Source organism: Magnusiomyces paraingens (assembly GCF_902498895.1).
Source record: "Magnusiomyces paraingens strain CBS 517.90 genome assembly, contig: contig2, whole genome shotgun sequence".
Lineage (NCBI taxonomy): Eukaryota > Fungi > Ascomycota > Dipodascomycetes > Dipodascales > Dipodascaceae > Magnusiomyces > Magnusiomyces paraingens.
This window is the reverse complement of record NW_022474068.1, coordinates 2,509,493-2,527,500: the sequence shown is the minus strand read 5'-3', so window position 1 is coordinate 2,527,500 and position 18,008 is coordinate 2,509,493. Positions and strand designations below refer to the sequence as shown.

General features: G+C 32.1%; 5 protein-coding genes across 5 annotated transcripts; 3 read left to right on the top strand and 2 right to left on the bottom strand.

Moving 5' to 3' along the window:
• Positions 1-391: 391 nt before the first annotated feature.
• SAPINGB_P002530 (uncharacterized protein) lies at positions 392-845 on the top strand (the record flags this gene model as incomplete). Its single annotated transcript, XM_031997248.1, has 2 exons — positions 392-436; positions 597-845. The coding sequence occupies 2 exons, from the start codon at positions 392-394 to the stop codon at positions 843-845; spliced, it is 294 nt and encodes a 97-aa protein (XP_031853139.1).
• A 670-nt stretch (positions 846-1,515) lies between these two features.
• SAPINGB_P002529 (uncharacterized protein) lies at positions 1,516-4,020 on the bottom strand (the record flags this gene model as incomplete). The annotated part of the gene is made up of 1 exon (XM_031997247.1): positions 1,516-4,020. One exon carries the CDS (start codon positions 4,018-4,020, stop codon positions 1,516-1,518), a length of 2,505 nt encoding a protein of 834 aa, XP_031853138.1.
• A 1,582-nt stretch (positions 4,021-5,602) lies between these two features.
• Positions 5,603-8,626, top strand: SAPINGB_P002528 (uncharacterized protein; the record flags this gene model as incomplete). Its single annotated transcript, XM_031997246.1, has 1 exon — positions 5,603-8,626. The coding sequence occupies one exon, from the start codon at positions 5,603-5,605 to the stop codon at positions 8,624-8,626; it is 3,024 nt and encodes a 1,007-aa protein (XP_031853137.1).
• Positions 8,627-8,836: 210 nt separating this feature from the next.
• SAPINGB_P002527 (uncharacterized protein) lies at positions 8,837-12,001 on the bottom strand (the record flags this gene model as incomplete). Its single annotated transcript, XM_031997245.1, has 1 exon — positions 8,837-12,001. One exon carries the CDS (start codon positions 11,999-12,001, stop codon positions 8,837-8,839), a length of 3,165 nt encoding a protein of 1,054 aa, XP_031853136.1.
• A 3,007-nt stretch (positions 12,002-15,008) lies between these two features.
• Positions 15,009-16,304, top strand: SAPINGB_P002526 (uncharacterized protein; the record flags this gene model as incomplete). The annotated part of the gene is made up of 1 exon (XM_031997244.1): positions 15,009-16,304. The coding sequence occupies one exon, from the start codon at positions 15,009-15,011 to the stop codon at positions 16,302-16,304; it is 1,296 nt and encodes a 431-aa protein (XP_031853135.1).
• Between the last annotated feature and the right edge of the window lie 1,704 nt (positions 16,305-18,008).

Here is an 18,008-nt window from a genome sequence, read left to right as displayed (position 1 = left end):
ATTTTTCAAGTGGTTTGATAAATATTTTCCTTCTTCCGAGCCAGATACATGGCAATTATTAACCCTTGATGGTTGCAAAGCCCATGTACCAGAGAAATTCCATTATTTCTCCATCAAAAAACGCGTCATTTTGCTATATTTACCCTCGCTTATGTCGAACGTCTTACAGTCTTTAGATTGATCATGTATTAGTGTTGCTAAACAAACGTTTCGTCATCAAAATGCTATTAACTTTGCAATGGGATTCGCAGCTTCAAAGGACACATTTTATTTGTTATATATGAAAATAAGAAAGCAGGCATACACAAAACAAATTATCAAAGGAGGATGGAGAATCTCTGAGATTTATCCACACAGCGTCATAACTGCTATAAACTCCTTTAGAAAGCAGATGAACCTCCCTATTCTCGAAAGTACCTCTGAATTGTCATGCGAAGTTCAAAGTTCCGAAATCGATATAAATCAGTCTTCTACAAGCTCGGAGGCTTCACCAATCGATTTGGCGCCTTTGAAAACCCCCCATATTTTCTGATTGGAGGACTGAGCGAATGTATATGATGAGGCATCCTAATCAATGTCTGAAGGCACTGAAAAAGGCTAAGGAGGAAGTGGAATCACTCACTTTACGACTCGCTAAAACTCAACAACAATTGACCATTATAGAAAACAAACTTCGATATGCTCTAAAGAACAAGTCAAAGAAGCGGCCTCGTGTAAAACTGGATCAAAATGCCTTGATCTTGGACCTGCTTAAATATGTTCAGGTTGAGGGAAGTGGAAATGCTGATGGAAGGGATTCAAATGATAAGGAAGAACATGAAAGCAACACCGACCACTCAGACTGATTGCTAAATTCAATTCTAAATAATTATATAGTAATTCAAGATATTTTCATGATTATGGCCTATGAGGAAAGAAAGATATAAAATTTGAAAAAAAAAATTAAAGATGTGCAAATTGCTACCGGTAAGGGGTACAAAGCCTATATATATATATATATATAAACCCCCCAAATTTCACAAACGGCTAAATATTTAATTTGTACAATCTTAACAAAAGAATAGATATCGCTAAATTATTAACGATATCGTTTAACGTTATTAAATAATTTAGCAATCTGTAAAAAATAAAATAAAATAAAATAAAAATAAATACTACGTTAAGGGCAAGGGTTTTTTTTTTTTTAATTTGAAGAACAATATATAGTTCTAATTAATACAGAAATAAATTAACAAATAACAAAAAGAATATTATTAAGAAAAAGTTTAGCTATATTAAATTTGCCAAGAAAATAAATAAATAAATAAATAAATAAATAAATACAATGAATTATTATTTGAAAATATTACCAAACTGGAATAACAGACTCTCACTACGTTGACAACTATACTATATAACATCGATAAACTGTAATTTTTTTATTAATATTTCCAATATTTCCAATATTTCCAATATTTCCAATTTTTATTATTTTTATTATTTTTATTATTTTTATTATTTTTATTATTATTACAATCAAACCTTTTCAGATTCATTATATACCTTTTTATTCTTCCAAACTTCAGCAGCCACCCAAGAAACTATTGCAAACATACCAAAAGCAATCGTAAAAGCCACGCTTTTGCGGACCTTTTCTTGAAAATTCCACCACATGTATGGGAAAACCCAGTCTGAAAGCCAAGGATTCAAGACTTTGATGTTCTGAAGAGAAGTCTCAATTCCTGTAGGTAAATACTCCAAAATAACAGACCCACTAGAAGCAAGTAAAATATAAGGATGAAGCTCAAGAGCTTCGTAACTAAACTGGGCAGTCTTCGAGGCCCACCAACTAAACCGAAAATCGGTACTGCTAAGCAACCCAAATCGTAGTACTCCATAACATAGACCTGTGGAAATAACGATAAAAAAATGTGTAAATGAAGTATATGTTTTTTCACGCACAATGAAATATTTGGCATTTTGGACAACGTCTATCGAATTAAATGGATGACGATAGTGACTATCAGAAGGTTGACCGGGGAAATCAAAATTGAATTTGAAAAATACCAAGGTAATGACAGTTATTAAACCAAACCCGGCATAAAAATGAAGATAAGGAATTGGTTCCTTAATTGGAAATATTTTCCGAATTCGTGGAATTAAAATAGCAAATAAAACAACCCAATAGTCTTTCAATAGAAGATCCAAATCCCCCCAATTGTCCTTGTTCTTTCCTATTTGAACAATTAGTCGGGAGATGATTGCAACAATAATAATAAAAACAATTTCGAAAAGACTTTGATTCCAACGCCATGCTGACTTTAATCTACCTGTTTTAGTAGCCAGGCGATCAACAAGGGATATAAATGTATACCAATATATTAACTCGATTGGTAATAAAGTGTAAGTAATTGTACCTGGTGAAGAATTCTCAAAAGTTTTCGAAACACCAGCTGCACCTAATAAAAGTGGAAGTACGGCAGCATGTGAAACAGCACGTCCCCAAGTTTTCAGAGACTCTTGATGGGATTCCTCAGACTCATGATATTCAAGCGAATACAAGTAAACTTCCAGCATGACCCAGGTTGTAAGAAGCACGCGCACAAAAATCTCTCCGGCCATTGACTGAGGAAGAAGATCATACCCTGCATATCTAAAAAGAATCAAAAGAGATGCACAAATACCCTTCCATTCCCGTACAAAAAGCTTTTCTGCTCTATTGGTGTCATTATGAGGGGTACCATGTATTCCAGATACCAAAGTGAATATAACCCATACGTATAAAAACACAATAAATTCGGCTTGATTGTACTGAATAGCAATTTTGGTGACAATATGAGTTTGATTAGTCAAGAATGCAATGCCAGCCACAAGCCCAATGACAAAAAACTCTGCAATTGCTAGTTTGTTAATAGAGCCACCAATACGGCCAATTGTAAAAAAGAGACCAAAAGCTATTACCATGAATAAAATATTTTTCCAAAATGGTTGTTGGGAATTATGACTATAGTCGATGCAACAAGTAACTCCACCAGGTATCTCATTTTGTGCTCGAGAAATTTTAGCATTACAAATGTGGTTCAATAATAAACTGGCTTCTAATCGAAACCCAGGCTCTGTTAAATGGACACCAAACTCATCACGTTGCCATGGGTGATTTTCGCTGGAAAAGTCGTTAACCACAGGTACGTAATACGTTGAGATTTCATGTTCATGACCGGGTGTTGTTTTGTACCTCACGCCTCCAGATCTTGTTTTAGTATTATAGTTAAACAATAGATCGGTAGTATTAGTAACGTTTGAGATATCTAAAGGTGTTAATTCTCGAGCGTGTTCCTCATCCAGCATAACAAAGTGTGGGATAAGTGGTCTTAAAAAGTACACTTGCTCAAAGTTATTTTCCTTTGCACCATCAATTAGTGCAAAAATCTTTTCCATTTGTTGTTTATAATCGGGGATTTTATGTTGAACGTACCAAAGACCACTAGTTAGAATCAAATAAGTTTTAGGTGAATATGTAAGATCTTGGGTAATGGAATTGTCCTTTGCCTTTGGATCTGGCTGAGGTGGTTCACGGTTTGCGGCATCGGATATCATTTTCAATCCCTTTTCTTTAATGTAGGGATCCCATTGGAAGTATACAGTTACATTATCGACATTGAGAGTTATTTGATGTTTGGGTGAAAAGACTTCTTGAGTGATTCCAGTTAGAACGTTTGTAAAGCCCCAAAGAACTTGTCGGGCGGTGGAATCTCCAGTAATTAGAATTCTATCTCCTGGTTTGAAACAAGCACCCATATTACTAGCATTAAAGGAGACGTAGTCTTTTATTACACATCCATCAGGCTGCCAACCTTTAGGCATGTAAGACACGTCATCAAGGTACCGTCCAGATTTTAATAAAGAGTCACAGTTATTTTTAAGTGTAGATGACTTAGTCTGTGGGGAAAATTTATAGTTATCTTGGTGAATTAAGTTTAAGAGGATGGCTAGTCCTGCAATTAAAGGTATCAGTAAAACATAAGGCCTCAGTTCCATCATGTATAAATGTGTGTGTGTGTGTATTAATTAGAAAGGGGGAGAGAGAGAGAGAGAGAGAGAGAGAGAGAGACCAATTTTTTTTTTTAAAGGAGGATTTTACAAGTAACTTTTTATTACAGGTTTTTTTTTTTTTTTTTTTTAGATAAAATATATAGATTATCTATATAGTTAATATACTATATACTGTATATTAGTATTGGTACCGTAAAAAAAAAAATACTACTACTATATAAAGAAAAGAAAAAAAAAGAATGGAATTTATGAATATTTTTTTTTTTTTTGTAAAAAAAACGTGACTATTCAATTGTTAGACCAAAAAATAAAAAAAGTTTTAAAATATATCAATTGGTTTTTATTTTATAAAGTTTAAATTTTTTTTTTTTTTTTTTTTTTTTTTTTCAAGATTCGTTTATTCCATATATGGAATATATATATATTATTATTAATTACTTTATTAAGTAATAATATTAATTAATTAATTAATCAAATATGCTAATATAATAATCACATTACATATAAATTTTAAAGTTGGCAGCGCTTTTCAAAACAATGCCTAATTAAAATATTTAAAACTATTAGATTATATTATATATATATATATATATAAGTAAACTAGTTAAGAGGGTTAGGGGTAAAAACTTTTATTTTAAAAAAAAAAAAAATAAATAAATAAAAAAGAGACACCGTTGCCACTTATATCTCAACAAGTCCTTATTATCGTAGTTAACTAATTATAACCATAATTATAACCATAACTATAATTAAAAATGAAAATGAAAATGAAAAAAAAAACAAATATTAAATCTAAACATTTGATACATTTATATATAAATCTTTTAAACTTTCTATATAAACTGTTTTAATACTTGTCTTTTGCTATTTTTTTTTCTTCTATGCATTAAAAAAAATAAAATAAAATAAAATTAAAAAAAAAAAAAGTATAATACGTCTAAACAAAAAAAACAAAAACAAAAAACAAAAAACTTAATCAATCCTGTCAATTAAAGAAAATTAAAATATAAGCATGTTTAAAGATTAAAGATTAACGGTTAACAGATGATGATCATCATCCCAAAGTTAAGTTTCGTATAAAGCCTAACTTTTAGCTCCCACACCCCCTAAAAATTAATGACCAATATATCAATATATATATATATATATATATATATATATATATATATATTTCATATCTTTGCTTTCAATTGTGTGCTTTTTTTTGTGCTAATATATTTGATATATATCTAAAAGAAATGAAATAAAATATATACCTTTACAAACTTTGTATGGAAACTGTACTCGACCCAATTATACCTAAATAGTAATATTAATACAGGCTAGTTATCAAATAATTATAAGCTTAATAATATAATTTTTTTTTACTGTAACGTTCCAGATATGGACTTTTATGCCAATAATTATTCCATTTTTTTTTATATATAATTTTTTTTTTCTTTTTTCCTTCTTTGTTTATTTTTTCTTTAAAAATACAAGATCTGATATCCTTCTCCATTCTCCATTCTTCATCCTTAATTTCTCAAGCCTCCCTCTCCTCCCCTCCCCTCCCTTTTCACCACACAAAATAATGCTTGGTTGGCTCAAATCAAGCTCTCTAAGACCAGCAATATTGCTCGGATCTCCCATAATTTTAGCTTTACTTGCAATAGCAATCAACTCCATACATCTCTCAAAATACTCATCTTACTCCGATTCATCCACAAATTGTGCAAGTCTTCTAAAACATGGCCGGTACATTGACGACTCTTCTCCAAACCCCAGAGTTTGGCAACCTGATGGATGCACCTTAAGAGACTACGCACTAGAACCTTCAGACTTGTTCAACTATTGCTTTAATCCAGGTGATGAAATCATCTTTACAGGTGACTCCACCGCAAGACAAGTCTTTTGGGGGTTCACAAATACCTTTGAACGAGGACATTTACACAATCACAAAAGACAAAAAGACATTACAACTACAATAAATAACATCACCATCAGTTTTTACTGGAACCCTAAGTTCAACTTTCAAAAACTTTCAAATATCTTGAAATATTCACATACTCCAACAGAGCCCGGAACGAAAAGATACCTTTTCGTCTCTGCAGGGTTATGGTTTGGCTTATTTTCCAGTGAAAAAGATCGTGCCCAAATGCTACCAAAATACAAAACTAAACTTGATGTCTTATTTGATTCATTTGAAAACCGTGTTCCAGGATCTTTCGAAAGTGTTTACTTTGCTCCTGTATTTATCCCTGCTTACCCATACATGCGTTCATTGCGTCGAACCCAAATGTCACCAGAGTTTTGTCAAAAAATGATCAACCATACAGATAACCTGTTCAATTATCAGCGCACCGGCCACGGCGGCGGCCCCGGTTACAAAGGAGGCATTCGCTCATTCAGACCAACTAACAACGAATCCATAGACTTCTACCAAACTAACATCTCCACATACTACGTCCCAGTCTTTAATGAGCTATACAGCGAACATCATTATTCAAGCAGAGAATTGGGTGGAATGCATTTTGTCGAACCTGGGTTTCTCACTGAAGGTAACATTTTGATGAACCACATGTGCAATGAAAAAGTAGCAAAAGCTTACCGTGATCAAAACAAAATCTTCCCCCAAGGAACCTGCTGTGTCCCCCGTCCTCGTGAACATGGATCCCTTGTTTTCATCGGCCTTATTTTGGCCGTTGTACTTTACATTGCCTTTGGCTTTCTACGTTCATGGATTGCTGTCATAACAGGCACTATTGTGGCAGCTGCCTACACAGCTCTCATCAACCGTTCACCAAAAGTGTCTTTTGTCACTCCTTCTTTCCGCAGTGGTGACACAATTATTTTATTCCAGGTATGGGCACTAATCACTTGGGCATCCCTTGGAACAATAACAAAATCAAAATCAAAATCAACAACAATCTTACCTACAACAACAACACAGCAGCAGCAAACAGATCAACATGATAACAATGATGATGATGACGACGAAGAAAATTGGTCTAGACTTTTACGCTCAGAGCTAAAGGGTATTGCCACTTCGCTTCTCATCGTTATTGCAGTATCAGGCTGGGACAGAGCAACTAACCATGTTATGGGAGAAATCTGGTCTCGCGTTTTACTTTCCATTTGGGCTTGTGCAGATATTGTCTCATTTATGGATGAGTATTCTCGCTCCCAACGCAAATTAATTTTTATTCCTTTAAGATTTCTTCGTCTTGCCTTGTTACCCTTAGTTCTCGAAGCCTCTAGTGGCACTTTTGGCCGGGTTACTGATGAATGGCTTTCGCGACTTTCTGCCTCGTCCCATTGGTCTCTCCCAGTACGTTTAAGCTTTTGGTATTTTTTCGTCACTTTATTTTGTCCCATTAGCAAAGTCATCTCGGATAGAGTTGTCTCCTGGGTTGGTATTGATGAAAATTCATTCTTCAGTCATACTGGTAAATCCTACCTAATTGTCATTTTCGCAGCCCTCATCCATATTGGCTTCCAGTTTGGCGCTGACAAATGGCAGCCACTCCGTGTCCTTATTTTTGACTACTGGGTTATTGCCGCCGCCATTGTGGTTGGACCTTCATGGCATGCTTCTGTCAATAATCGCCGTATCTTTTTGGGCGCTATTGTGGCTGCCCTGGTCGCTATAAATATTGCCGGAATGTCATTTGGCTCCTTTTTCCCTCAAACTTATGCAACAATTGAACCCATGGTTCAAGCGGAATTCTTTTCTGGTGTTATTGACGCGGGTCTTGATGCTCGTGCACGCTCTTATAATGCCTTTTGGCATTTCGTTGTCACAATCAGTCTTTTATGGTCATACTCTGTTGTTCGCACAATTATCATGGACATGCGCATTGTGCCTTCTTCTTCATCAATCATGCCTATAATACGCTCCTCGCCAACTTTCTCCCGTGCTTGGACTTTCCTTGGTCCATTATCTTATGAGTTACTTTCTCTTCGACCGCATGTCATTCTTGCACATGGTGGATCGCTTCTTGTTCATTTAATTCCAACTGGTATTATCATGTCAAGTGCTGTGAAGCGCACCATGCTTGGTACAGAAGACCACTTGTACCCTAAAGGCATTGAATTCGAATACGGCACAACATTCGGTGCAGGAAAGTCATACGGGTATGGGTTCCAGTACAGTGTGAGCTGGAACGTTATTGTAGAGACTTTGCGCAGAACATTTTCGTTGGCTCTAGTTCTTTCAGTGGCATTGTCTATTGCATGGGCATGTTCTAGTGGATGGGAAGCTTTGATGAGAAGCATAGAGATTTCAACTTATGACATTGACGGTCAAGTTGAGTTTGAGTTGGTTGAAAATAAAAATGGCTTTCTAGAAGAAGACAACAGCATCGAAGAAAACAGCATCGAAGAAAACAGCAACGATGATAGCATTAAAAAAGATAATACTGAAGATATTGATAAAGAAGAAAATGCTGGTAATAGTCATAGAAAAGAAGAAGGAGAAGAAGAAGAAAATATTTCTCACCATGAAGATGAAGATGACGATCATGATGACACTCAGCACTTGCTGCATAATGATAGAGTAGGAGATGAAAATAAAAATAAAAATACCCGGCCCATAGACCTAACACCATTAAATTAAAAACATAATCCATTTATTTTACCTGTATTTTATAATTAAATTAATTAACAACTTTTGTACAAAAAAAAAAATATAAATAAAAAATATATTGTAAAGGTTTCTTTCAAAGCTAAATTTTGAGCTAAACCTAGTTTCTATTCTAAAATATTTTATTATTATAATTATTATTATTATTATTCTATATGTTGTGAATGTCTTTATAATTTATAATCATTCAAGCTTCCCAGAACTATTATCTTGTGAAACTTCTTTACTCTCCTCCTCAGGGGTCATCATCACCAACCCTTCTTCTTGTTGTTCAAATAGAACCGATCCATTAGCCAAGTTCTCCGCAACATTAATGGCAAGTATAATACCAGTATCCTGTTGCATATCCCCATTTTGTCTTTTCTCCTCATCTACTTCCTTTTCTTCTTCCTCCTTCACTTCTTCAAAGTCGTCCGCACTAACCCTCATAATGTGATTGTTCCAAACCGACGCTGCGCCATGTGCCAGCAGCAACAATACGGTCAGCGAAAGCAATATTGAGGCAGTTTTACGAACCTTTTCAATCAAACGCCATTTGAAATATGGGAAAACAAATTTTTGACTCACAAACCCATAAGTGCGAGTCAACAGTGACGAGTGCACAATACCAGTAGGCAGATAATGAAGTCTAACTGTTCCACTCAGAGCAAGGAAAACATATGGATACAGTTCCAATAACTCATATCCAAATTTTGCCATACGAACCCAGCAATCAATGTAAAAGTACTGAATCATTTGTGGGCGGCTCTGAATCTTTTTGCGAGTGTATCGCAGCAGACCTAAACGGATAATGAAATAAGCACAAGTACCACCAATAACAAAAACAGTATGAGCCAGAGCTGTATAGTCACGGCCACGCGCATCCAGGAGCAAGTTGTAGGGCTCTTGGTGACGGTCGATAAATGAAATGGGGTGTGTTACACCAGCCTCGGATTCGGGCAGGTAGTACTCAAAAGCATATTTACCGATATCAAAAATGCCTAGTAATGCAAACCCTGCAGCAGCAAAAATCATGGGTGTGGGGCATGCAGCATCAGCAACATTTTTGTTAGAAATAAAGATTTGTGTGCATGAATATAGAGCCGCCCAGATTGCGAAAAGCATTGACCAGTAGTCATCATATATAGAAATCAGGGCTCGAACAAAGTTATTAAAGGGGTCTATATCGATAAAACTAATAATAACAGGCATCAAAAGCTGAGGAATAGAAGAGCCAAGAATAAGCATTGAAGTTTGAATTCCAAATTGAATACTAGGAAGAGTCTGAATCACGGAAGAGTCTGTTTCCAAATCGTTGAGATTATTATCCTTTGTAAATGAATCTTTTATAGTGACGAAGGAAGCCTTTGACATAAAGCTAATCATAGGAAAACAAAAATAAACAAAAATGTACCAAAATCCAAGCTTGCAAGCAGGATCAATGTAAGATTGTGGGACAGTACCTGGAAGCGAATCACGGACTGAATATGTAACACTGACTGAAAGAAGCATTGGCAAAGTTAATACTCGAGCAAAAGATTTTGCAAAAACTGGGAGCGGGAAAGTGTATGCCTGTTCTAAGGTTGCATTTGCAAGAGGAGTTTGACCATCAACTTGGATTGATTTGAATGAATCAAAATATTCGAGACAAAAAATGTATAATTCCACTAGAGACCAAGTACTAACAAACACCCGAGTAAGAAGCTCGCCATCAAAAACGTGCGGAATGATATTATACCCTGTGAATTGGATAATAAGCAGAAGGGAAACACAGATACCTTGTAGTTCTAACAACAAAGGTTTGGCGAGACGATATCGTGACTGCTGTGTGACTTTGGTTGAAATTTTTTCAACGCCATAAGAAAAGTATTGCGTAAGAGAAAAAATAGAAAGAATTGAAATAATGGCCCATAATTGTAGTAAGCCAGACATTTCTGTAGGGCTATAAAATATCGAAACTTTAGAAATAAGCTGTGTTTCGTTGGAGATGCGAGCCCAAGCAGTTATAAGACCAAGGATAACTACAGTGGTAACTGAGGCTTTAAAAATTGGCATAGCCATGTTTATATCATAACTATATGCTGCAAATATAAGAGCGAAAAGGGGGATTATCAAGATACTTTTGTCAAAAATTTGGCGGATTGACGGTTTAAAGATTGAATGTTTGGTGCCGTATTTGTAGTCCTCATACTCCACACAGCAAGTAGCTCCAGATGGTGGTCTACCAGTTGCTTTAGCAATGCGATTATTGCACATATGATTGAGAAGAATGTTTGCTTGGATAAGGAATCCACGTTCCCAGAAATGAATGCCCATATCATCATGGGATCCTTGGTGATTTTCTGCAGAAAGTTCGTTAAAGACAGGGACATAGTAAGCTGAAATCTGATCTGTACGACCTTTGCGGGTCCGATATCTAACACCTCCAGTATACAAAGTTGGTTCAAGAGGGCTTTTGACGGTCTCGTTAATGCGGACGTAATTAAAATATTCATCGGCAATTCTTTCGACAGAATGGATTTGGCTATGAGTCATGGATATTTGACGGTTTCTATCTAGCGAATCGTAGTGTGGAATAAGAAGTGGAGCAAAGTAAACTGCTTCAAAAGCATCGTCTACACGGTTATCGATTTCTTTGAGAATGGCGCTTGTTTTTTCCGCATAACTCTTGGCTACAACGGTAGGGTCTTCCTTGCCAGCAAACCAAGATCCTGCAGTCATATAAAGGTAAGTTTTTGGCTTGTAATTTATATCCAAATTGTATTTCAAAGGCTGGATTTTTTCATTTGCTTTAAGACCGTTGCGTGCAATTGACCGGATATTGCCGGCTGTAGATTCGTTAAAGTAAGAAGACCAAACAAGAGTGATTGTGACACCGTTAACAACGATTTGAGAATTGGCATGACTATCCATTTTTTGCAAAGAGCCCCGATGAAGGGTGTTGGCGAACCCCCAAAAAACTTGGCGAACAGTTGAATCGCCGAAAAAGATGACTTGATCTCCGGGTTTAAAACACGAGGATAAGTCGTCAGTTTCTATGGACCGGTAAGTTTTCATGGCACACCCGTCTGGTTGCCATCCTGAAGGCGATTCGTTAACGTCTTCAATGTAGCGGCCATATTTAAGTATGGAGTCGCAATTTGAGGTCAAAGTGGATGTAACTTTAGTTTGCATGGGGCCCTTTTTGTAAGGGGTTGCTAAGGTGTATTGGTCCATGTGTTTTATGTTGCTCAGAATAGCGAGACCAACTAGTATTGGAACGAATATCCATAAAACATTGAAAAAGGAGGGCGATTCTCTTAATCGCGGCCGCAAAAGGCGTAGCAGCTGCTTAAGCAGTGACGCCAAAAAGAAGCGAAGCGATGGCATTTACTTTAAATATTGTGTGTGTTGGCTTTAATAAATGAAAAAGAGTAAACAACAACAACAAAAAAAAAATTAGTTGTATATGGAGAGAGTATTTTGTTAAAAAAAAAAAACATAACTGGCTTATAATATATTACATCTAAATAAGATACATAAAAAAATGATAGCATTTAAACCGTGAAAAAAAAAAAAAAAAAATTTGGTAGTTACAATGAAACAACTCCAAAAAAATCAAAGGAGGTGTTAGTACATTGATTTATTCAAAAACTTTAGATATAAAAAATTGATTATATAGGGGAGGGGGTTTAGAAGTATATATTTAAAGAATAAAAATAATTATATAAAAAAATACGCCTGGTTCATCAAATGGGAATACTCTTTGAGGCTTTTTTTTTTTTTTTTTTTTAAAAAAAAAATAATACATTTATCACGTATCATGTAAAATTCTTGGTGCTTGAAAAATATCACTAAACTACTTTAACAAATACGCATTGTTACGTAACATACAATAGATGTTTATACGTACTATATAACAACATGCATAGATGAAAAGAACGTGGGAAACTTTATTCATTTGTAAAATTCGTAGATATATATATATATATATATATATAAACCATTTTCAATCATATTACAAGAATATTCAGTTATAATAATAATTAATGAAAAAGCTCAATTAAAAACATTTGACTCAAAATTTTGAAATTTCATATGCACAAACCTCATTAATTGTATTTTTTTTTTAGATTTTAATTGTAAATACTGGTAAGAGTTTAATAATTGTTTAAGAAATGATATGATAATAATCTAAGAAAGAAATTGTAAGAAAAAAAATCAACCAATCAATGAAACAATTATACTTTGGTATCACCAAGTGACATTAGTTTAAATCCCCAATTTTGTAAGGTTCATTATTCTAAAAAAAAAAAAAAAAAAAAAAAAAAGTATACAAAGCGCTGAAAAATATGATTGCAGTTTGTTGAAAGTTATCATCAGATTAATATATTATTGAATTTGAAAAATATCGAATACTTTTTTTTAGCGAACGTTTTAATATACTTTGGTTTCAAGATAATTAAAAAAAACAATTTTTTGTTTTTGCAATATAAAATAGTATATAATGATTACACTTTAAAGTGAAATCATAAAATTATAATTATAATTATAGTTATAAAATCATAAATAATTGCATATATTTGTGTCAAATAATTAGCTTTTAAACCAAAAACCATATATATTTTTATATATATGTGAGAAGTTTAAACATTTCGTAATTTTTTTTTTTTGCACAAACATTATCATTGCAAATTTTTATATTTTCCCAAAGTATTATGCAATATTCACACTTTAGAAAATTATTTACTATGTACTATGTATATTCCTATTTTTTTTTTTTGTTTTTCTCTATATATAATTTTTGGTAATGTCGTTAATAAAAACAACTCAATCTCATTATGATCGTATACAACCTTGAGTTTTTTTTTTTTAAATATATAATATATGTACCAATGTAATTACTCAAAAAAGATGTAATTAATTTAAAAAATTGCTATTCGAAATCATCTTTTACTATGCAACCACTGCTTTGGAATTTATTCAATATGGCATGAATACATATCTTTATTATCTATAGATAAATCATATGATAGTTGCTTAAGTTTGATAAGAAATGATTTATCAAGGTAGGATTTACTTCTATTTTTTGGACTCAAAACAAAATTTTTAGATAATGGATTACCTCAAATTTAAAACTATTTCAATGAATGATCTCCTGTGTTCATTTTTAAATAAACAATCACTTCCTAGAATAACCTCAACTATAATTTGACCGTAGTTTCAGTTCAAATGCCAATTTAATTAATAAAATATTTGTAGATCATTTTTTTTAAAATTATATATATATATACACTCACAGTTATTATTTTTTTAAATTCAAAGTCAGTAAAATTCCTGCGTGTATAAAGAGTTGTGTTTAGATAATATATAAAGGTATTGAATTAAGGGAATTAAATTAGGTCCCATTTTTTTTCCAGCTCGACTTGTTTCCCTTCTAACATTTGGTCCCATCAAGTTATGTCGTCCAAATTGGAAATGAAGACAATAAAGGTCTACAAAAAAAAAAAAAAAAAAAAAAAAAAAAGTATCTATCTGGTGCTTAAGAATATGAAATATCTAGATCACTTATTGTAACAATCATTGGATTGGATTGGATTTGTACTTGTAATCAGAAGTTAACTAAAAAAAATTGAGTATAATCAGAACAAAAGGTAAGCAAAATATAATTTAATTAAAAAAAATATAGTACCTTCATATGCAGGTATAATAAACTATAATAAAAAAAAAATACAATCTAGAAAGAAAGAAAAAAAAATTGGGCATTTTCCTGGAGAGGATTTCAGAGTATTCAAGATGCCATTTTCAGTTGCCAATTATTTATCATTTATTCCTTTAGTTGACAAAAAATTAGCCTTTTTTTTTTTTTTATTATAAGGATAATATGGACATTGATTTTGCTAAAAAAAGATCTATAGTTATCATAATCACTATGATGTGAATTCCTGTAATATGTATACATGTGCATGTGAATTGTAACGAAGTGATATGTAAAATTCTACGAAGCAGAAGTACTCGAAAAGTCACATTTTAAACCATTTTCTTGGCATTTTCCTATCGATGATGAAAGCTATATATTAAAGTTTATTCCTCAAATATATATAGACCTCTCTTATGAAAGTCGAAATAATTAACAGCTTGAGCATTTTTCAAAGCTATTGTAAATCCTAAAATTTTAATCAAAACTTAAAAAAAAAAAAAAAATTCTATTTATTTTTTTTTTGTCTTACAATTTCAAAATATTTAAATAGTATGTTCAATATAAAGTTCCTATGTTTCCTCTTTTATTACCATTTTTTCTTATTTTTCATAATTTTATTTAATCTTTTTTTTTTTTTTTTTTTTTTTTTTTTTTCCAACAAAAAATCCATTTCCCTCATTTTTAACAATTTAATTGATGAAGTATTTTCCAGCAACACTTATTTCTCGAGGTTTCCTGCGAATTATCAGGATCCTTGTTATCATCATAGCAATATATGGATTACTATACCATTTTTCAATAAATCTTTCTTTACCTACACAACCAATAAGTTATTTTCCAGAACTTGTCAGTCTTGAAAGATTACTAGGCTCAAATCAAACTATAGACAATAAATTTGCTGATAATGTTTACGAACGTGCCAATGCCACATTTGTTACGCTTGCAAGAAATGAAGATCTTTTCGACCTTCTGGCTGCAGTTCAATCAGTCGAATACAGTTTTAACAGCAAATACAAATACGATTGGATTTTTTTTAATGACAAAGAATTTTCACCAATATTTAAAAGATATTTTTCGAAATTAGTTTCAGGGAAAGCTGAATTCCACATCCTTGATGAACAATATTGGGGATACCCAGATTGGGTTGACCTTGAAAAAGCCAAAAAAAGTAGAGAAGATTTGGTAGCCAAAAAAATCATTTACGGTGGTTCAGAGTCTTACCGCCACATGTGTCGCTTCGAATCGGGGCTTTTCTATCGTCATCCTGCCCTCAACAACTACAAATATTACTGGCGTGTTGAACCAGGTGTCAAATACACCTGTCTTGCAGACAAAGACTACTTCAAATATATGGAAGAAAATGACCTCACTTATGGATTTACCATTTCTCTTATTGAACATCGGAAAACCATACCTTCCCTTTGGAATACCACTCTTAATTTTCTTCACCAAAACCCTCAGTTTATTCACGAAAACAATTTCATTGATTTTATTACCGACGAACACATGACGGAATATAATTTATGTCACTTTTGGTCAAACTTTGAAATTGCTGATCTGGACTTTTATCGCAGTGAAGCCTATTCAAAATACTTTGACTATCTGGATGCATCAGGAGGGTTTTTTTATGAGCGTTGGGGAGATGCACCAGTTCATTCAATTGCTGCTTCTATTTTCCTTAATAAAACAAAGATTCACCATTTTGATGACATTGGCTACGAACATCCACCATTTCAATCATGTCCATCATCGGAACAAACTCGCTTGAACAATAAGTGTGTTTGCAATCCAAAGAAAAGTTTCACATGGTCACCAAGATCATGCGTGGGCCGTTATTACCGATTACAGGGCAAACTTAGACCTAAAAATGAAATTACTCCCAATATTGATGAACCGATATCTGACGGCTCAAATAAGCTTGAAGAGATTAAAGAGAAGATTAAAACAAATTTAGAAGATAAAAAAAGTAATAAAAAAAAGGGCGGTTCATAATGAATTTACAATTTCAAGTTTAGTGGGGAACAAAAATAAGTTTGAGACTGAAAGTTATTAATAAGTGAATGTGAAAAAAGAAAAAAAAAATAAAACAATAGAGGAGATGATTATTTACCAAAAGATTCAAAATATTAGAGATATTTTTTATACGTAAGCAATATTAAATGCTTGATTTTAAAATAGATGAAAGTTTGTATTTAATAGTTATTGTATATATATATAGTATAATTTCAATTACCGTGTATACGGAATATTTTAATTACATAATAATGACTAATAATCATTTATAATATCTCAATATATTATTGGAGTTAGTAACCATTGTTAAAATGTAATAGAAAGTAGTAATAAAGATGAGATTAAGAATCTCAGATATTATCAAGATTTTTATTTCTATTTGTCAAATATATACTTTACAGGTACTATTGCAATGAGTTGCTTTATTTTTTTTTAGTTCTAGGCTACTTGAAATAAATGTCATATAAAGCATAAAAACTTATTAATTTGTATGTATTTTGAATAAAAAGAAATCATCGAAAAACCTACTTTAAATTGTACTTAAAACGGCTAGTTCCATTTAATGTTATCTGGATAATAAATAAATAATAAACATTATATATATTCTTACTCATTATATTAATGATATTGTCAAAGTAAAAAAAAAAAAAAAAAAAACTTTAAATCATTTTAAGACGAGAAGTTTTTTTTTTTTTTTTTCTTTAAAGACTGAAGTAAAAGTAGATTAGTTGTTATATAATTTAAAGAGTTTACTTTAAAGTTATAATTTAAAAACTCAGATAACACTTGATAACTTATCTGATAAATAAATACTCAAAAGAAGAGGGGTGGGGGGGAAGAAAAAAAAAAAAAAGAAAATTTGTTTTATTTTAAAGTGAAAAAAGAAAAAAAAAAAAAAAATAAGGTATCATACACAGAGGTATCCAGTTATCAGTCATATATATATATTGTACCAATAAAATATTTTTATTTATTTATTTATTTTTTTTTTTAAAACAAAAAGGGACCCTTTTTTTTATTTTTTATTTTTGCCAAGAAATTTAACGATATTCTTATCCATTCAGCTGCAAAAGAATTCTTAGTGGTGTTGTAGTATCTCGATCCTCGATAGCTTAAAAAAAAAAACAACATAACTGTTTATTTATATACTTTAAATGCAATAAACTATGAAAGTAAAACGTTTTTTAATTCAGCCGCAATAAGCCGCCATGAGCCTTTTTATTTTTATTTTTATTTTATTTTTATTTTATTTTTATCAATTTCAAGATTTAAGTTGTTTGAACAATAGAAGATAAAAATATGGAGAAATAATAAATAAAACTTAATAAATTCAAATTTAAATTTTTTTTTTTGTTTGTTTAATAAAAGTTTCTTTTTTTTTTTTCTGTTTTACTTCTAAAAGTATTTATATATGGTAAATAAATACTTCATCATTTTACAGCAATCAAATCAAATAGGTTTTTAACACTTAATTAATTTAAAAAAAAAAAATAAATTAAAGGGACTACTGGTATAAATATATATAAATAATAAAAACTAATGCTATACCAAGAAAAATAAAAAAAAAAATCAATTGACAAAATCTTACTTGTCATTGATCATCTTAGTTGTTTTATGGCTATCTATTTGCTTGAAATAATCAGGGTTATATTTTAGTGTATTTTAAAATTTCCTAAACAAATA